The sequence below is a fragment of the Phyllostomus discolor genome, chromosome 8 (assembly GCF_004126475.2).
Source record: "Phyllostomus discolor isolate MPI-MPIP mPhyDis1 chromosome 8, mPhyDis1.pri.v3, whole genome shotgun sequence".
In the NCBI taxonomy this organism is placed as follows: Eukaryota; Metazoa; Chordata; class Mammalia; order Chiroptera; family Phyllostomidae; genus Phyllostomus; species Phyllostomus discolor.
In genome coordinates this window covers 83,813,678-83,834,566 of record NC_040910.2, presented here as the reverse complement: position 1 = coordinate 83,834,566, position 20,889 = coordinate 83,813,678, and the positions used below count along the sequence as shown (strand labels likewise).

The 20,889-nt window shown below is 55.4% G+C and overlaps 1 protein-coding gene across 4 annotated transcripts in view; it reads right to left on the bottom strand.

The window, feature by feature from the left end:
- The window catches only part of CDC42EP4 (CDC42 effector protein 4), a 41,834-nt gene that overhangs the window by 19,346 nt on the left and 1,599 nt on the right, over window positions 1-20,889 (bottom strand). For 2 of the 4 annotated variants that reach the window (XR_004904833.1, XR_004904834.1), the window contains exons 2-3: window positions 3,915-5,901; window positions 345-355 (exon numbers count right to left, since the gene is read on the bottom strand). Coding sequence is in view for 2 of the 4 variants with exons in the window: in XM_036033427.1 (XP_035889320.1) it covers window positions 4,734-5,795 (1,062 nt within the window). In the remaining 2 variants the exon portion in view is untranslated. Of the gene's footprint in view, window positions 1-344; window positions 356-3,095; window positions 5,902-7,336; window positions 7,657-20,889 lie in introns of those variants that run through there. The other 2 variants (XM_036033427.1, XM_028521116.2) reach the window with 2 other exon arrangements.

The window sequence follows — 20,889 nt, the reverse complement described above, 5'->3', positions numbered from 1 at the left end:
TCCTTTCCCCAAAATGTTCTTTCCAATCTCCCATCTGGCTGCTGGCAGGAGGCCACAGGGCCTAGAGGAGACTGCAGAGGGGAAGCAGGCAAACTCTCCCATTTTTATTCCTAACTTTGTTCCTTTCCTGCATCTTCAGTCAAGTTCTGGGGGCCAGAGAGTCTTTGTGTGCTGGTGACTGTGGCAAGGGAGGGGCCATGCCAGGGAGGCCGTGCCTGAGTGTGGAGGAAGCCAGGCACTTCAGGGAGCTGTGGGTGAAGGCCAAGGTGAGCCTGAGCCAGGGAGGGGTGAGGTGTGCAGCATACCACTGCACCCCAGCCCCACTGGCCACCCCAACAACCTACCACACACCCAGCTCAAAGAGCAGCTGTGCCCCATTCTACCCACTGGCTCAAAGCCAGCCCAGTCCCTTTTGCAATCTCTGCTCTGCTCCACTCATGGGACTTTGGCCAGTGTCTTCTCCCAGGCCCTATAAAATGGGGGTGGGGGGTGGTGAGCCAGACCCTAAAATGTAAAGATCTTGAGAATCCGCTGCTTTCGTGTGTTTGGGCACCCTCTATTCCTTTTGTCACTTTTTGGTGAATATGGCGAACCCTGGGGAAGAGGAGCGGCTGGCTTGGTGTGTGTGAGTGTATGAGAATGGAGTCGAAGGTGAGCACCTCGGTGGACCAGCCTGGGCACCAGCAGAACACAGGCCCGAGGCCAAAGGCTTCAGAGGCTGGGGCCCAGGTGGAGCCCTGGCTCTGCCCAGCAGAGATGGAGCCAGCCCGTGACCCTGGGAATGGCAGGGCCAGCTGTGGCCAGTGCACTGGCCTTTGTACTACCTGCAGGGCCCTTGGAACAAGGTGAATCAGCAGCAGCTGCTGAGAGGCCTGGAGCTCCCAGCACCTCACCTGCAGCAAGAAGCACCTGTTTTCCCCAGGCACACCCCGGCCAGCAGGCCTGTCAGCTGGGCATCTCTGCACTGTTCTGCCCACCAGGTCACTGGCCCTACCTGGTCATTCTGGGTCCCAAACTAGCCCAGTGGTCCAGGGCCAGTTCCTTTACCTTGAGCTGCCTGAGTGTCCCCATCTATAAAATGGGAGTGACAGGAAGAGTACAGATCTCACATAGTGGCCATGAGAATGAAGTGAGGCCAATACAGAAATCAGGGCCTGGTGTGTCAGCCCTCACAGGCGATGCAGCCCCGGTCACAAGGGCAGAGCGGCAGAGCCCCTCAAGGGTGGGGAGCAGGGGGAAGCCCCATGACGGCTGGACCAAGATGGGAGACACGAAGGCACCTTGGGGTCGTGATCGCAGCTGCACCTGGGGCAGGAGGCTGGGGGCCCCTCACATTTTTGGAAAGGTTCGCTGCAGTCTGAATTAAAATTACTACGTCATTACCCAGAAGCAGTTCCTGGCTCCTGCTGTGAGTTGTAGCAGTAGAGAGGGCCTGCAGAACACCTTTAACGTGAGGTCTCTCCAGTGGACCTCAGAGACCGGAGGAGAAAGGACTCCCTACCTCCACCCCCATCCAGGGAAACTCTGGCTCAGCCTGTTACATATCTGGCTCCAACCTACAACCTTGTTGCCAGTAACACTTCTGGTAAAAAGTTGAGAACAACTGAGCTAGTGCCAAATTTTAAAGACGGAGAAATGGAAGCCGCCCAGAGAGGGAAAATAATTGGCCTGAGGCCACATAGCAAACCAAGATCAGAGTGCCTCGGCTAGGCTCGGCTCCTCCTGCCTGGTTATCCCGTAGTTGTCTGGTGGGCCTGTGGAGCCCCCGACCAGAATTCATGCTCCTGAAGATCCCTCCGCAGGCCCCTGGGTCTTCCCGAATGGCCAGCAGTTCATCGAGCTCTCCATCCAAAAAGCAGGTCTGGAGCTCGGGGTGCCTGGCTCCTCCCAGACCCTCAGGAATCCTGCACAAGTCATTGTGGGCCGAGTGGGGGGTTTCCACTGTCTGGGAAGCACAGCCCCATTCAGGGGCTTCCCCACACCCGTCAGGGCCGCGCTGAGCACTGCACTCGCTCCACAGTGGCCTCTAGAGCCAGGCTGCGGCCCCCAGGGCTCGCCCGTCCTGCTGGGCTGGGGATGTGAACACCAGCCCCGCCCCCTCTCCTCCCTCTGGGCCGCCACACCTTTGGCTCCAGCCACATCCCTCATTAGCTCTAATGAGCCAGTCTAGGGACAGAGGGATATTTTAATTATGCTTCTAATTGCCTCCCAGGGAAAAGATGAGTACAGCCCAAATTTCTCCGTAGATGCCGGGGACTGGGATGGGTTTCCAGAACTCAGCCACACTGGGCCCCACGTGGAGAGCAGGGTGTGTGAGGCACTCTAGCTAGCAGAGCCAGCGGGGAAGGTGGGGGCAGGAGATGGGTGGGGGAGCCACCAGGTCCCCACCCAGGGCAGACACACCCCTGACCTCACTTTCCCAGGTAATGAAGCTTCGAGGTGCCCGTGAGGGATGAGGCCAGAGCATTTTGAACCAGTAATGTTCCGACTCTTACTGTTTGGTGACTTGGAGAAAGTGGCCATGTGGCCTCTCGGCACATAAAATGGGGACACCAGCGTCTACCTCACCGGCCTGTGGGCAGAACAGGAATGAGCCGCCTGCACGTTAACTTTCCAGGTCAAATGGCACAAAAGGCAGGTGCAGTGTCTATGTGGGGGCAGATCCTGTGCCTGCCGGCACCTGCAGCCTGTGAGAACAGCCTCCCTCGGCTTCACTACAACTCGGCAGACACCCTGGCAGGGGCCGTGTCTGCAGCCCAGCCCTGTGGGGGCGGTGGGACCCCTCTCAGCAGGCGAGGAGAGGGAGGCACACTGCAGCTATGTGACAAGTACCCAAGGACCCCGACAAATTAGATGGGTAAGTGGCAGTTGGGACACCAAAACCCCAGAGCTCCCGAGGTCCGCCCAGGCTGAGGGTGGAAGGCCCCACAGGAGGTGAGGGCCCCCCTCACAGGGACTGAGAGAGAAGCCACTTCAGGCTCCCGAGTGCTGCGGGGACACAGGCAGGACCCAGTCCACACCCTCACCCCCACCCACCCACATCCCGACATAACCGTCCCCAGGAGCAGAGATGAGCACCAGACATGAGAAAGGGCTTTTTTTTTTTTTTTTTTTTTTTACTGTTGCCTTGCTCTTTTAACAATATCATGGAAAAAATATACAGCTATACAGCTCAGAATCTGGAACTGGCCACCGGCTGCATGGGTGTGGAGGTCGGCATGGGGCTGCACCCCTGAAACCAAGCACCCATGTGGTGCCTGCACTGAAATGAGGAAGAACTTCGTGTCTGAGTCAGGATCTGGTGGGAGGCTGCCCGGGGGGGGGGGGGCAGCCACGCCTGGCGGGGTCCTGCGTCGTCAGCCCCTCCCCCACTGGCTGCCAGGGGACAGGCGGAGGTGGGTCAGCCGGTTCCCAGGACAGAACAACAATCGCCAGTTCACTCTGGGGCTCACACCCAAGCTCCCGCTCCATCCCTGTGGGCAGGGTTATAGGGCACACAGTGATATTTGAATTTGAGAACAACAAATAATTTTTTAATGTCAGTTATGGTCCACGTACGGCAAAAGGGCACACTTATACTGGAAAATTATCCTTTGTATACCTGAAATTCTCATTAACTCAACATTCCGGTTTGTTTTGTTGCTAAATCTGGCAACCATGTCCCTAGACCCTCTGGCCCTCGCCTCAGAAGTCAGGGAGTGGGCCGAGCTGGAAGGGAGGCCTGGGAAAGGAAGGAGAAGTAGTGGGGGGGGGGGGCAGGGAAGGAGGGAATAACTCAGTCCAAAAAAAAAAAAAAAAGCTTCTATCCCCCACAGGAAAGATATATTACTTTAAAAAAGTCATTTTCCAGAAATACTCTATACTGGATGCTGTCAGCGGTTAACAGCTATGAGGGGGGGGGAGTCCACACCCACAGATGCCCACTCCATGCAATTCTGAATGAAAGCTGGGAAGCACTGAGTATAGAGGTGTCTCCCAGATGTTGCCTCTGGTGGCAGGCCTGCTAACCCTGTTCCTGACACTGTTCTAGAAAGACGTACACATGACAAGGAAGAACAAACGAACCCCCTGGGGCTGAGCGCCGCCTACGGCCCAGTCCCGTGTCATCATCCTGCAGGGGCCTCCCTCCCACTCCCCACCCCGTTCTTTTCCCCTGGAAGGGGCTGCGTTTAGTGTTCACGTTCGCTCCGGTTTTAGTCCAAGGGGCTCCAGGCTTCCGGTGCACGGATCAGGCAGGGGAGGGAGGGGCCGAGGCACGTGTCCACCCCGTTCCACCCGTGACACACATTTACCCGGGAAGTCGCTGCCAGGTCACAGCAGAAACTCCAGGAGAGAAGAGGAGAGCCAGCGTCCCCAGCCCTGGCGCCGAGACCGCCCCGGAGCTGACCTGCATTGCTGTGGGGGCGGGGCGGGAACTCAGGTTGACATCCGGCATCCGTTTGAGGCCCAAGTGGAGAAAAGGAAACTGATCCCTGCTGCAAGAACACAGTGCAGTCCTACAGAGCCCAGGGAGGCCAGGGTGTGCCACAAAGTCAGGCACCCAGGCGGCACCCAGGCACGCTCCTCAAGTCCTCCACGGGGCCCCAGGCGCGGCCAACGCCCCTCATCCATGAGGTCCAGGGTCTGTGGCAGAAGCCAGGCTCTTGGCTGCCCCTGAACAGGAAGCGGAAGGTGGTGGTGGGCTGGGGGCAGGGAGATGAAGCCAAGAATGTGGAACCCCACCTCCTCCGGCCTCACACTCTGATCTCATCCTCCTCTTCCTCATCCATGAAGGAAAACTCCTTGTCGGGCTGCCTGGACAGGGTGGCCCGGGCCCTGTCTGGCCCCCGGAAAGCAGGGCTGCGCTCTTCCAGGACGCTGGAGGTGCAGCTGGACAGGGAGCTGCTGTCCCGTGTGGTGTGGCTGCCCACGCTGCGGGCTGAGCCCGGGCTGGGGGCTGCTGCCGCCCACCCCTCGTCCTGCGGAGCCTGGGACAGCGGGGGTGAGTCCTGGCCAGCTCTGCCTTCCTGCCTGGCTCGGAGAGGGACCCCTGACACAGAAGTGGGAGCCTTGAGAAGACTGCCCAGGTCATCGTCGCTGTGGTAGCCGCCACCCTCCTCCTCTGGTTCCCACTCTTCCTTGTCCATGATGCTCAGGACGTCGCCCAGCATGGAGGGCCCCAGGTCAATGTGGAAGGACATGATGGACTCCGCATGCTTCAGCCCGAAGCTGGCCTTGGGCACGACGGGCAGGTCTGTCAGGTCCCCGAAGGCCTTTTCCTCCAGAAGGAGGTCGGGGGAGTGAGGGCCAGTGGCCCCGTTCCGCCGAGGCACCCCCTCCACACAGGCCGCCTCCTGGTCACCCTCCCCGCCATTCCCCTTCTTCACAGGGCTGGACGACAGGCTCTTGGGCAGCTTGCTGGAGCCCTTTTCGGCGGCCTCCTTCTCGTTCAGCTGGGGCAGGGACATGGCGTTCTTGACAAACAGGGCCGAGTCCCGCAGCGAGCCTAGCATGTCCCTCTGCTCCCGGTCCCCCCTGGTCACCGACTGTGACCGCTTGCTGCCCCGAAACTTCCGGGACAGGAGGCTGCGTTTTGACGAAGAGGAGGATGCCTGTTCATCCAGGGACTCACCGTCCGGCTCGCCAGCCTTGTTGTTGAGGAACGAGGTGTCTCCGAAGGCGTCCCCTGCCCGGCCCACGTGCATGGTGTGGCGGAAGTCGCCCAGCGGGGCGCTGATCATCTCAGCCGTGAGGTCCACACGGGAGCGGCGCTTGGAGTGCATGGAGCTGGACACCAGCTGCTTGAGGATGGGCATCTTGCCCAGGGGGAAGGGAGGCAGGGCCTCCCAAGGCAGCAGGCAGGTCTGGAGTCAGAGCTGAAGTCTGGCGGGTGGAGGGGGCGATGAGGAGGAGCTCAGAGAGCTGCAAGAAGAGAACAGCAGGAAAGGGTTAACCTGGGCTGGCCTCACAGCACAAAAGCCCCATCTGCCTACAGGCTGTTATTCAAACCCCAGCTCCCACCAAAATGAAACAATATGAACCCAGCCAGCAGTCAATTTCATAATCGCGCCTCTTTCTTCATCCACAGGTTTCAGGTTAGGGAAGTGCTTCTTGCAAATCTGTTCGGCGTTCAAGGAGGCACAGGCACAGACACAGACACACACGTTCCCTGAAGCCTGAGAGAGAAAGATCTTTCTTCGGGAGGACAATAACGTCTCTCCACCCCTTCACACCTCCTCCCAATCAGGATGCTGCCAGGGCCAGCAGGACTGCATTTAAGGAGGGGTGATTCCACAAAGCAGTGTAGCAAAGAGACGCACGCAGCCTCTGACTTGACTCCTCTGAACAACTAGTCTGGAGACGTGCTGGGAGTTCTTCCTGAGTCCGACCTCAATCCCTGTGAAGTCACCGGACACTTCAACCTGAGTCATCGTCCTCAGAAGAGGGAGAGGACAGAATGGGCCCCGGGGAGATGCTGCCTGGCACCGCAACCTCTGTGGGCGGCCCGGCTCACTCTCTGAATCAGAATTGGGGTGGGGCTGCTGGGATCCGCACAACCGGCTCTCCAGCCTTCCCATCACTTCAATGAGGGTCCCGCCTGCGATATCTCCATTGTGGGACCCCAAGCTCTTTGTCAAGGATCCACCCTCTGCCCGTTGGGGAGTTCAAGACTGGAAGACTGCCTCCCAATTTCTTTAATCACTAGGGGTGCAAGAAGGCCAGGGACTAACCATAGGTGACCTAGGTCTCCTGGGCTCTGCAGACTCCCAGGTGATTGAAAGGCAAAGGGCCATCTGAATGCCTGAGGTACCACGCATGTAGCTCCTGGCAAGAAGTTGAAGTTCAGTGTTGGAGCTAAACCAGCCCCTTTCCCTCAGGAGCGACCTGCCCCAAATGCTACACCCAGTAGCATAGGACTGAGCAGTGTGGGGAGGGATGGGTGCAAGAACTTAACCAAGTACAGCGGGTGGGGGTGGGGGGAGGGTGTGGGGCCTCCAGTCCTGCCAACAGCACAGTTCTCAACAGCACCCTCAATGTGGACCCAGTCTTCTGGATGCAAAGCTCAACCTGTGGGTGCCCCACGAGTTTCTTCCTCACCCCCAGCTACTGTCCCCCACTAGGCCACCACAACCCACCTAGCCCCTGACATCAACCCACAGGTATCCCTGCACCTTGTGTGCCTCTCCAGTCCATCCTTCACCTTTTAGTTAAAGAAAGCCCTCCTCGGACTGCAGATCCCTTGGCCCGGCATGCCCATTCAATGACACTGTTTGCCGCTCTCCTATGCCCACACTGTCCCAGACCCAGGACTGGACACTTGCGGTCCCCTGCTGGAATACCCTGTCACCTGGCTCACCCAACATCCTTCAGGGCTCAGCTGAGACGTCACCGCTTCTGGGAGAAGGTCCTTAAGCCAGCTCAAGTCCTGCCAGCTACCTCCCCGTCGCCAGCAGTTTGGAAGGCCCCTCTCCCAGCAGGCAGTTATATTTCTAGCCCTGCTGGCTGGGCTGTCATTTTCCCACTGGACTGGGAGCTTCTGGAGTGTCCGGATGGGCCTGCTCACTGCTGGACCCCACCTGGCAGTGCAGGGCACAGTTGGTCTCAAACACCTGTGGGAAAGGCCAACGCTTCGGACATCCTGTCCCCCAGCTTTTGCCTTCTCGAGGCCAATGACAGTTCTGGCTTCGTTTCTGCCTACAGCCAGGCTCCAGGGCTCTCGGCCTGACCTCTCCGTGTCCTCTAACCCCTCTCCCACGCTCTCTTCTTTGACCAGCTGCTGAGGCCCAGCCTCACGGCTCCCCCACCAGGAAGTGCCCCTCCTCCCCACAGGCAGCCACACTGCTCCTCACTCCAGCAAACAGTTCTCTGGGCCGACGGCAGGAGCCAGGCACCAGGACAGCCCTGCCACGTGGGTGACCTGGGCTGCGCTCAGAGCCCAATGAGGACTGTCCTGGAAGGCCTTGAGATGACCCCTATGTCCGGCAGCTCCCCCTCCTCGCCCTCTTCTTCCTCCCACCAAACCCTAGGAAATGTAGCCTCTCCTCGCCTCGCCTGAACCCTCCTGCCCACGCCCTGGGATCTGACCTCTAAAACAGGGCTGTCCAACCTTTTGCTGTCTCTGGGCCACAATTCAATACACAAACACTGATGAGCAAAAGAAAGGCTTTAAGTGAACTTTCGATTTTGTGTTGGGCCGCATTCATAGCCATCCTGGGCCGCATGTGGCCCGTGGGCTGTGGGCTGGACACCCCTTCTCTAAACAGTCAGGAACAGCTAAAGCAGGGATTAGCAAACATTTTCTACAGAGGGCCAGGCAGTCAAGATTTTCAGCCTTGTGGCTAAAAATGCTATGCAGCCGTCTTTGCAGCAGGAAAGCAGTGGTTGACTCCCTGTGAACAAATGGGTGTGGCTGCACCCCAATAAAACTTTATTTACAAAAACAAGTGGTGGGCCAGATTGCTGACCCCTACGTTAGACACATGAAAAGCACCAGCCTTGGGGTCATACCCTCACCACTGCCCCAGGTCCAGCATTCTCCCTACCCAACCCTGGGCCTTTGGGAGGGGGCAGCACTGCCCAGCTGCCATGACCAATTAAGCAGCCCTCCCCACTTCTGGCTGGGGTGAGGGGGTGGTCCAGAGAAAGGGGAGCCTGGCTGCTCCCTGGAGAAAGTTTTAGTATAGCCCTAGAGCAGATTCCGACACTTTGAGCCAGACCTTCCTTTGGGGTGCAGGCTGTCCTGTGCACAGTAAGATGTTGAACGACACCCCCAGCTTCTACCCACTCGATGCCAACAGCATCTCTTTCCCAGCTGTGACAACCAAAATGTCCCCAGAAATGCCAAGTGTCCTCGGGGGGGGGGGGGGGGGCGCACCAGGACCCCTGGGTTAAGAACTGCTGCCCAGACGTGAGAATACACAGGTGAAAATAAAGCAGGTAAACGACAGTAAACAAACACAAAGAAAAAGGGAGGGAGAGAGGGGGGAGGGGACGTAGAGGGTCAGAGTTGTGGGAACAGTGACACAAACGTCCAGAGTTGTGCAAGGGTTTCGGTGTCTCAGTAGGAATCCCCAGACCCAGTAAGCAACTTCGAGCCTGTGGTTTCAGACCTTAAGTGTTGGAGAAATAAAGGGAAACCACAGGCCCAGCTGCCCAGGGCTCAGCAGGGATGATGCAGACCCCTGCGGCCACCCACAGGGACTGGGTATCCTGGCCGCAAGGCCACGGGACAGGAGGGTCCTGGCTCTCCCATTAACCCCTGCTGGTAGCATCCTCAAGGGTGGGCTCTGCAGCGGTGAGAGGGGCCAGCACGGGAACCCCAGACCAGCCCTGGGATCGCCAGGAGCCTGCGTGGCCCACTCCCCGAGAAGACAGAGACAGGTCTGGCCGGCGCTCTCTGCTGACTGCAGTCTCACCCCTTGGGGGTGAGAACCAGGTTCTGTGGTTTGTGAAAGGCCAAACCATCTTCAACATCCAGCACGAAAAGGTTCCATGAGTTGGGGCCTGGAGAGAACTCACTCATGGGGTTGTTGTCGGTTCCCGGGTGATATCTTCACCGGAAGCACCTAACAGAACAATCTGGGGGTGAGGAGGTGGAACACGGTGCTCAAATACAAGCAGGTGGCCTGGGGGCCAGGTCAGGAGGCCTGGGTGCCCACCCAGAAGGGCACCTGCCAAGGGATCTGTGGCTTTGGGAGGGGGTGTTGCTAAGTGCCGTGACTCAGCTCTGGGGAAGTGGCTAAAATAGGCTTCAGAGGACAGGGCAGCCACTCCCCAGAGCTTGTCATGGGCGGGACAACCCCCGCCCCCACCCCGGAAGCCACATTCCACTCTCCTGGCAGAGCCCAAACCACAGCAGCACTCACAGCTCTCCCAGACTCTTCCAGCCTCTGGCAGAACCAGAGCCCAGCCCTCGGAGCCACTGACCACAGAACCTTCCTTCGAGGCAAAAGCAACTGAAGTCCAGTCCCTGGTTGGTCTACACCCTCAGGTCAGCTAGGCTCCAGTCCGATCCTGGGACTACAGGGACTTACCCGTCTCCCAGATCGGTGACAAGACGACATTCCTGAGTCCCAGGCAGTGGCCTGTCCCTGGCAGCCTGGCCAGCCTCCCGCTTCCCGGCTGACCCGCAGCTCACCCTGGCACAGAGTCCGTATGCTTCTGCACGCAGCACCACTGTGCAGCCCCCTCCATGGTTTCCTGATGTTCTGACCATCTACCCACTACCGGCACCAAGCAATACGGCTGGACAGAGGGGGTACTGGGCATGACTTCACTCAGGGCATGGAATGACTGCCAGAGACTTTGTGTCTTTCTCTGTCTCTCTTTCATTCTTTCTTTCCCTGTCCCCCTCTCACTGCATGCCCACCAATTTCCCCATACTTCTCTGGGTCTGGGAGACAGAACAGTGAAAACAAGGAGGCCACAGCCCCGCCTCCCCAGCACACTTGCTGGGTGAGTGGGGGTGGGTGGGGAGCCAGGCTGTAAACAGGTAAATAAAGCAGGGCCTCTCTGTCCTCACTGTCAAGAGGGAACCCAGGTGAGAGTACTGGGGGCTGGAGTCCTGGCCCCACCCCCGAGGAAGGGGCACTGTGAGCTGAGAACTGAAGGATGAAAAGGAACCGGGACTGTCAAGAACATTCTGGTGGAAGGAGCAGCACAGGCAAAGGCTCAGAAGCAGGAGCAAGCTGGTGATGTTTGAGGAATCGAGTGAAAACCCAGAGCCCTCTCTGTGAGACCGGGGAGGGTTTGGGTGGTGTTCTAGGTGCACAGGGCAACCAGTAGCAGCTTCTAGGCAGGCAAGTCATCCAATCTTCGTAAGTTCCCATGGCAGCTGGCTTTGGAGGCATGAAGGAGGGGAAGCAAGAATTCAGGGCAAAGGGGAAAAGAGGCCAGGACACGGGAGCCACTAAGGAGCTGGACTGGGGGCAGGGGGGAGGGGGACTTCATTCAAGGCATGTTTTGAAGGTAGAGACACCAGGAGCAGTTTAAGGCAGATGGAGGAGAGACAGGACAGAGTCAAAGGGGACCCCAAGGCACTTCGAGTCCCAGGCGTCCTTTCCACCAGTGAGTCTCACCTGGTGGGCCTTCCCTCTCAGGGGCACGGCCAACAGGCCCCACGAGGCAGACCTCAACGCTGCCAGCACGGGGGAGGCCTTCTGGTGCCAGCCTGTCAGTGGGGACAGCTCGCTAAGGGGGCTGTGCAGGACACTCAGTGTAACACAGCCACGACTCTTTAAGCGGTGAGGGGCTCGGGCTCTAGTCACAGGAGGAAGAGGCTTTCTGGGAAGCTCTCCAGCTTTATCCTGTGAAGATAAGGAGTCCTGGGGAACTGTTTTGTTCCAGCAGCAGACGGGGCCCATGGGCAGATGTGACCAGAGAACCGAAATGCCCTGATCCACCGCGTGCACCTCGCCAGGGGACCATGCTCTGTGGGGCTGCACCGTGGTTCCAGCTGACTGCAGCACATGCAGAGTCTTTTAGCTCCTCCACGTGTTCTGCTGAAAGCCCTCATATTTGAAAGTGTCCGTTTGCGCCAGGAGGTTAAAAAAAGCACTCTTAAAATTATCTGTGCCCAAACAACCAGTTATTTTTAAAAGCCCAGGGTAGGAACTCGAGCAATCACCATTCTAACTCCTATCCCCCGTGTATCTGTGTCCATATCCCCTTACAATCCCCGGGTGCGGAGTGACGTGCTCTCAGAGACCAGAGACTACGTGAAGGGACGTGCCCTGCGTCACGGGCGGAAGCCCAGTGGATTTCCTCGCACACCCCTGGGGCTGCTAAAACACAGCTCCCGGTGTCACGGGACTCCCACCGCGGTGTCCATGGTACCTACAGTTTTCGATCCCCAAGACTGAGAGATGGAGGACACCCTGGAGATGGTCCAACTGCTGGGGCTGGGGAAGAACCTGCAGGAGGGCATGGGGCTGGCGAGTGACCAGGCGGTGCTCCAGCCCAGGCCTCCTGCCTCCCCAGCTAAAGGCCTTTGCCAGGTAACACTGGGGCCAACTTACTGCCAGGCCCCAGGCTAGACTTTTCCCAAGTCTGTTGCCATCTTGCCCGTAAGAGTTGGCACAGGGAAGGGGGAAGGACCTCCCCCCGCACCAAGCGGCGGGTCCTAGGGGCCACCAGGCAGGGAGAAAGGGGACCCAGCCCTGGACCAAGAGCTGCTCAAAGTAGAAACGACCCCAGGATGGCGTGATCACGCGGCATCAGCAACTATGGCAATTTCTTTCAATAATGGCTTTGAAACGAGTGTGATTCCACAACCTCCACAGTGGGAAACCTGCTCTAGTGAGTATTTAATTAAAGTCACCACGCAGACATTCACCGAAGCCTTATTCATAACAGCAAGAAGACTGGACACAACCTAACGCCCAACAATACGGAGAAGGCTGAGACCTCTATCAGCTGTGAGCTGAAGAGGCTGTCACACAGGCACGGAAAGTGGGAGCTGGGCAGACCACGCTGCAGCCTGGAACACCCTCCCCCCGGCAGCGCCGGGCGGAAGGGAAGGGGCAGAGGGAGCCCGGTTCGCACAGCAGCGCAACTCCGCGCCGATGCGCACTCGGGAATGAAGGCTTAAAGGGCACGGGAGAAACTCAGGAGTGGTGTCAGGCTTCAGAGGAAGAAAACAAGCTTTTGAAAAAGACGTTTCCTTTAATGTGGTAGTACTACTGTAATAATAACTTTAAAATCCCAAAGCATCAAAGGCTTAAGGAAAATCTTCTAATTTCAAAACCAGCTTAAAACTATCCAGTTCTCAGGGCTCAGTACAAGGCAGCCAGTGGGGGCTGGGCAAGCAGGGGTCGAGGTCCACACTCTCACTTGGAAAAACCTCCCCTTGAAGTCTGTTCTCTTTCTCCCTCTCTCCCCCAGAATCCACCCCCTTTGTCCCCCACTCTGCCAAGGCTGGGCATGTTTATTACATTCTCATTTTATTCTAAATGCCCTCTGCAAGGAGAAAGTGGGCAATCTCTAACAACCCGGTGTCAGGGAAAACAGGGAGCTTAGGACGCCCCCAAAAGAACTCGCTCCCCAACAGCTGCATCCTGGTGCTTGAGCCGCCTCCACTGAGCAGGAGATGAGAGATAACAATCCACCCCAGAGACTGGCCAATTCCCAGTGACACCAAAGCTCTAAGCTGGAGGCCAGCCTCCCACAAGGGTGACCCTGAAGTGGGATCCTGTCTGAGAGACCCTGGGCAGGTGAAGGTTCTGCTTCTGCGGCTTCTACAGCCTCAGCCCAGGTCTTCTGGTGGATGCAGGGAGCAGAGGACACAAGGAAGGGTGGGGGTCACAGCAGGACAACCAGCACCCCGTTCCCCCACCTTGCTTCAGTTGCTAACCGACCACCCAGCCACGCGCAGAAGCTATGCTGTGGGCAGTTCCCCGTCACCGGGTGCCTGGTGCGTGCCAGGCACTGTGCTGGGACACCATAAATGCACCCCCATTTACGGGAAGCAAAACTGAGGCTCAGAAGGCGTGATTTCCCTTGCTCACTCTCACAGCTACAAAACGGAGATTTGAACCCGTTTCTATTGGACCTTGGAACACATGATTTGCTGTATGAGGTCACCCTGCTCCAGCCTGGTCCACGGCCACACTGAGGATGTGCACACCGGGGGAGAGAGCGCTCCAGGCATGGCTCAGATGGGCCCCTTCTGACCTGGATCTCACGCCCACTTCCGGTTCTGATTCCCTGGGAGGTGAGAGGGGAAGACCACCCTGAAGCAGCACCAGGACTCGCCCACACATTTAGGAGCGGCCCGACACAAGGCCGCAGTTCCGTGTTTTCCATGCCTGTCCTGCTCCCAAAGGCAGTCTGTGTTCCTTGGTACTTCCAGCTGCCCAGAAGGAAGACCAGAACGCCGACCCATACTTTCTCCCCAAAGTCTCCCAGCCTGAGTGTCCTGTGCGCCCTCCACCCTCCCTGCCTGCCGGCCAGTCCAGACCAGGTCCATTGGCCCAAGGGTGCCACTGCCCAGCCACACTCTCGGGCACATCCCATTTCCTGGAGAGAAACACCCTCGGCTTTGGTCCCTCCTCCTGGAAGAAAAGGAAAGTGAACAAGGCCCATGCCTCCCACTGCTGCTAACATACACTTCTCAGCATCCTTGCAGGGAGGGAGGCAGGAGTGTCACTGGGGAGGCGGGTGAACCTTCCCAGGTCACCAGGACACGAGGCTCTTGTCGGGCCAGGTTCACTGCTCAGGGAAGAAGGAAACAGTCCAGGCCAGAACTTCTCAGCGACTTTCACTTTCTGCTGCCTCTCTAGGGGTCTTTAAATAATTTGCACCTACACTGTCCAATACGGCAGCCACCGCCTTGTGTGGCTAAAGATCAACTGGGCAAGTCCGAATTGACAGGTGTGAAAGGGACACGCTGGCCTTCAAAGACTTCTGACAAAAAAGAGAATTTAAAACAGCTCATTCATGTTTTTATATTGATAACATGCATGTTAAGATAACATATGGAATATAATGAGTTAAATTTTGTTTTACATTTTTAAAATGTAGCTAGTAACAATGTCAGTTAACCACGGGACTGGCACAACACTTCTATTAGAGAGGGCCACGTTTTCCCCCTTTCCTGGACAAGCCGTGCTTTCCGCTGTCCGACGAATAAAATAAAGCCAGCCATTGTTTACATTTGGGTGGAAACATGAACATGTTAGTAACACATGTTGCAGTATTTTAGATTCAATCCTGACCGCCTCTATTTCCTATCCAGTGGGCCACTGGCGAAGGCTAGGTTGTTTCGGTTTTGCTGGAATTCTGTAACAAATACCTTTCCAGCTAGGTCTGCTCAAGTCCATAGCTATTTCCGGAGGATGCAGACTTTTAAGTGAGTAAAATTACTTTTGTTTCTTATTGTTAACTTGTTCTCCAGAAGGTTTCACCAAGTCACAGCCCAACACAGGAGGACGGACTTGAAAACACAACACAATCCCCACCGCCCTCATTCGGAATGGGCATTTCTTTGATTACCAATGAGGGTGACCGAGTATTCTAAAAATTGTGTTATTGCCCCACGTATCCTTTCTCTTGTGAAGCCTTGTTCAAGTCTTTGCACCTTTTTAAGGGACGTGTATGGCTTTTTAAAATACTAAAGCTATTTAAATTTTTGACCATAACATTTTGTAGATTCCCACAAATTTATCATCCTCCCCTTTACAGTATGGTGATTTTGTCGCTTTCTTTCACAGAGAATGCATTGATTTTTACATGGTCAAGTCTGTTTTATGGTTTCTGGCTTTAACATCTTGAAGCAAAGACACTCGCACTCCCAAGTTTATGGAAATATATACTTCTAAAGCTATATCAGGTAATTAAAGGCTACTCCAAGAAAAAAATCTAGAAGGAAATACACCAAACCAGGGATGCCTGTAGCTTGTAAAATTATGGGTCACTTAAAATAGAAAATAAAAAGTTAAAATATAGCAATATTACTGATTCTTTATATTACTATATGAGTTAAGTATCAAATGCTACCTTCACCAGATGTTAAAGTCTTTATATATATAATATAGATCCACACATGGGTGGGCATATCCCAGACCCCCTTTTCTGTTCACCCCTGTGCTAGGTCTGCACTGTCTGTCTGCAAAATATTCTGAGTATCCAATAGGGTAATATCTCACTTTTAACTTATTTCTAAAATTTTCTTGACTTTGATAATTCAGCTAGTTTTCCAGATGGACTTTCGAAACATTTTATTAAATTCCAAAAGAAATCCTGATGGGAGCGTACTGGAAAGGAAACAATAAATCACATTGGGAAGAACTGGCTTTATCACAACATCGAGTCCTTACATCCATCCATTCAGACGTTCTCCGTTAAATTTTGTGGTTGTTTCTCCTTTGAGCCTTACACATTTCTTGTCATGTTTATTCTGGGCATTTTACGGTCTCCTGTTGGGAATGAGTTTTGCATGCTCCCTATTACTTATTTTATATATACATATTTTTAATGGCCACCTTACTAAACTTGTACTGTCTTATACACTTCAGTCAACTTGACAGTTGAATCATTTGGGCTCTGCATCAGCTGCAACTAATAATAATTCTGCCTCTTCCACTCCTCATCCTTATCTTGTTCCTGGCGTTTGCAGTGATGCTCCAAACCTCAGTCCACAGGACAGTAGCCACAAGGCACAAGGGGCTTTCTGGGTACTTGAAGTGTAGCTAGTGAGACTAAGGAACTCAACTTTTTACTTATTTTAAATGTAAAAACTGATGTTTGGTTTAGTACATGGAAAACCTAAGTATGTTTCAAACAACTTGAGTATGTGAATCTACTTTTTCAACTGTACATTTCTGTCCAAATTTGGATTGAGGCTGCATATAGCATCCAAACTGAGATGTGATATGGGTGTAAAATACCCACTGGATTTTGAAGACTCTGTATAAGAGATACTGTAAAATATCTTATTCATATCTTTCTGATTACAATATTCTGCATATACTAGGCTAAATAACATTAAAATTAATCTCACCTGTCTGTGTTCTTGAAGCGTGGACTGAGAGCTGTGGCTAGCCTCACCCAGCAGCAGCTCCGACAGTGAGAGCTACCAAGACTGGGTGCGAGGAACCCTCTCTGTGAAGTGGCACCCTGGACCCCACCTCTGGGCCCCAGGTGGACATGCTCCCCGGCTCCCAACCACGGCCATGATGGAAGTACGAGAAAGGGAACTATGTCACTGAGCTTTTATTCTGCACCAAGCTTTATTTTCATCAAACTGCTTTTTTTAAAAAGTTACAAGTAATACACTGTGCTGGCATTCGAGAGATTTTATCTCATGCATTCTCCCAAACAAGCCCATGGAGTTACTGGCATCACCCCCATCCTGCACATAAGAAGGCTTAGGGTTAGGTGATTTGCCCAAGCCACATGGCTGCTAAGGACAGAGCAGAGAGAAGAGTCCAGGTCTGCCTGATTCGGAACCCTGGGCCCTTTCTACTTTTTTTGTATCAGCGGTATCAGGAGGGTCACAGGCATTGTTGGGCCATGGCCTGAGGTTTGATGAAGGTTATGGATGCAAAGTTCTGCACAGAATTTCATGTTAAAACCTTTCTAGTCTGGTCACCCCATTCACCACCATTCCAGGGAAAGTACAGAAAAAATCTGGGAAATACAAAACACTCCCCACCCCCCACAGGGAACCCCTGCTTCTCCTGGGCCGGGAGCGGCCGCTCTCTCCACTCAGCTCCTGCATCTGCCTCCCTCCTCACCGCAGAGCCATGGGCTGTGGGCCCGGGGAAGGAAGGCCGCAGGAAGGGAAGGAGAAAGCCCCCTCTCCTCACTATCTGGGAGTTGCTTCCGTAAGGGAAGAGAAAGGAGCAGAGCCATGACCTGGGAGTGACAGGAAGAGACAAATCAGGAGTCAAGGCAACAAGGAGCCAGTGACTCAGGACATTCACAACTTAGCTTGTTTACAGGGCTCTTCCTGGAGGCGGTCCCCGCCCCCACCCCTGCTGGCGGCCAACTAGCCAGAGACAAGCTACCAGAGGGAGAGCCAGGAGAGGGGAAAGGGTGCCTAGTGGGGGGCTCCACTGTCCCCATGCACCTGGGTCTCCTTCATCTGGGACTGGTCCGTGCTTCACCCTCCTGCCCAGGCCTCAGAAGGAAGCGGCTGGGCTTGAAATCAGATCTGCCAGGCCTGGTTTGGTTTCACTTTGCTTCTCCTGAGTTCAGAGTGCTCAGCTGAGAAGTGGGGACTGAAAGGACACTCTGGGGTCTCCAGGGGGAGCTGGGTGACCTGGACTCACTCCAGAGCAGGCTGGCATCTGTCTCGGTCCTGCCAGAGCGTGCAGTTGTGGTGGGGGGAGGGGGGTTGGGGGGAAGGGGGAGCAGTGGCGGGTGGCAAAGAGCAGGGACCAGAAGCCAGACTCCCCAGGTTACATGAGCTGGCCTGTCAGCCACATTGGACAAGTTACTTGTGCCTCAGTTTCCTCACTAGCTTTCGAAGTGATTGATAACACTGTATATGTCTTAGCCTTACTGTAAGAATTAAAGAAGCTAATACATATAAAGCCCTTAACACGTGGATGCATAAGCGGTGAGCGTCCTGTGTTTGCTGCGCTACGAAGGGGGTGCTGGATGTGTTCTCACTCTCGGCAGGTGCCCTATGCCTGTCCCTTGAAGAGTAGAAGGAAAATTGTAGCATTTCCAGTGACACTGGCCACTGTCACTCCCTTAAGTTCAGAAAGGACACATTAGTAACTCAGGACACATACCCCCAGTGTTACCAGAGGACATCTACTCCAAAAGGCTCCAGGGCTGACCCCTTTCCAAGTCCTTGGGAGTCCCCATGATGAACTGTGGTGGGGGAGGGGGTGCTCCAAGATTCTGAGGCCTAGGGGCAGACTGCAGTCCCCACCAGCAAAGGGCAAGCAGCTGAGCTGGGGTGTCCTCCCACACTTGGCCTTCCCTCCTCCCCTCTCACCTTCAATGAATTGGAGGAGGGAGCCTGGCCCCTCGCAGGCAGGACTCAAACTCTGTCTGACTCCCGCTTGGACCAGGTGAATGAAGTGAAGGCGGAAAGAGAGAACTCTATTCCCATTCCCCCATAACTCAGGATGTGGGGGGACCCTAGGTGCTTCCTGCAACAAATGCGCAAAACCTCAGCATGATCGACCTCCCAATGAAACACAGCCAGCCCAGTCCTTGAGCCGAACCAGAGTCTCCTTAGAGGTGCCTATGAACTGTGCTGCCAGCCCAGAGGAGTTCTTTGTGCTCACAGCGTCTCTGCTCCCATTATTTTGATTGAGCCATAAACCCCACAGGGAAGGGAGGAACACCAGTCCTCCTTGAGTGCTTCAGGACCAAGGGCAAGATTCTAAGGAATGGGGAAGGGATGCACTGAGTGGGGACCTGCAGGTGAAGAGGATGGGGCGGCAGGGGACCGAGCTGACAGAGCCTGCAGACTGAGTTCAGCCCCCATGAGAAGTGCATGGCCACAGGTCTGAGGAGAACCCAGACTACCCCAGGGAGACTGGAGGCTGCCCCCCAAGTGTAGAGCCAGGGATCTCTCTTGCCTTGGCCCTACTGCTTTTCAGACGCCCTCAGCCCCTAGGCGGGGGGAAGAAATGAGGGGGAAATAGCAGTGCAGAGCTGAATAAGAAATCTAAGCCTTCCTTCATGAACACGCCCCACACTGCCCTCACCTGACCCAAGAGGAAGACCCTTCCTCCTCTCGGGAGGCTCAGTGGAGACCACCAGTGCCCCTATTCCCAGCAACAGAGGGCTCTGGATGCCAGAGCTGCAAACTGGCAGTGCCTGGGGGCATCTCTGATGCCTTTTATGGAAGGAGGCCCAAGTCTCCCCAAGAGGTGGGTTTCCAGCTGGTGCTTCGGGGACACAGTGAGTGGGAATGTAGGCAAGTAATGATTAAGCTTCCTTCACAGCATACTGCAAGCAGAGAAGGGACATGTCCGGCTACACACATGGAACCCCTACCCCCAGCACGTTGATCTGGTCCTTGTCTAGACAGGGCCTGGGCCTAGCCTCTCTAGAGCACCCAGAAGTCCCGGCTGGAGCTGGCCTTTGGGACCCTCTGCCAGGAGCTTAAGGGTTTGGTCCCTTTTCCCAAGGTTCAGGAAAAGCCTTCCGGTACACAGGTCAGAAGACCTGAGCTTGGGTCAGCTCTCAGGGCTTCCAGTCAAGGTTGCTCAACCTCTCTCCCTCCCTCCGCCCCCAAGCCTTATCTCTGGCATCAACCCAGTCCTGTTCCTCCAAAGAGCTGGCTCCTCCCTCCTCCACAGGGACGAGCTCCTCAGAGCCTGTGGAACTTCCTGCCAAAGGAGGCTGGAGTCTGCCCAACAGCAATCCTGGGTGCTCTGGCCTCTGCGCCCTCCACTCCCAACTAATCCAAACTAGAGCAGGAAAGAGAAAAAGTGAAACAGGAGAAAGGCTACAAACACCATGCCTGCCACACCTGGGCACAGCCTGTCCTGGCTACAGAAATCAATCAACCAAAAGGGGGAGGGTGGGGACTAAACTCACTGAACCAGAACCAATCCCAGGCTCTTCACTAGTACAGAAGGGTCTAAGATCCTCCTCCAGGTCAACGTCCACCCGGCCCCACCCTGCCTCATTTTGTAGATAAGACTCATCTGCTTGGGTCTCTGGGGTCTCTAATCCTGGCTAGGCTGGGACAACAGCTTGGGATGATCACTGGTGGGTGGGTGTTGAGGGGGAAGATGGAAACCCCAGATAATGGAAGGAATACTCAAAGTAGAGGCCTGAGCTAGAAAGAATAGCTCGAGCATTTGGCCATCAGTGACCAGGGGTCTGTGACCTCAGGGGCTGGGACCCACCCCAAATGGCTGCCTCCTGGGAGTAGGCTCACTTTGTCACACTGGGTCCCTCCCAGGAACCCTCAGGAAGACCAGGAGAAGGAGGGTGGGTATCTCCCAAGTTTTCCTGAAACCCTGTTGTGGGAAGGAGCAACTGTCCTCAAGGAGTGGAGGGGTGAAGTCCAAGTTGGGAGGAGATAAACCACTCTAATCTGTTGGTCACATGGCGCTCACACAGGGCAGCTGATGAAAGCTGGAACCCACATGGCAGCCCCACACGCACAGCAGGGTCCAAGCTACCCCAGAGGACAGAGCCTCACAAGTGGCCTGCAGATGCTCCATTTATTGCTTTGGGAGCCCTGGGGTCACGCAGAGGTCTGGCTGGGCCCACAAACTCCCCTTTTGGGGGAAATTCACAGCACAGCTCCACCTTCCTTTGTGCCCTGTTCTTTGTTCTCTTAAAATTCAGTCCATCCTGCCGGTGGTCCCCTCCTCCACCCCAGCCTCAAAAAGGGGCGGAGGCGTGGGGAGTTATTAGAAACCCAGACTGTGCAAAGTTGCATTGCGGGAGGCCCTCCTGCAACGGGGCCCCTCATTGTTTATCCGGGCT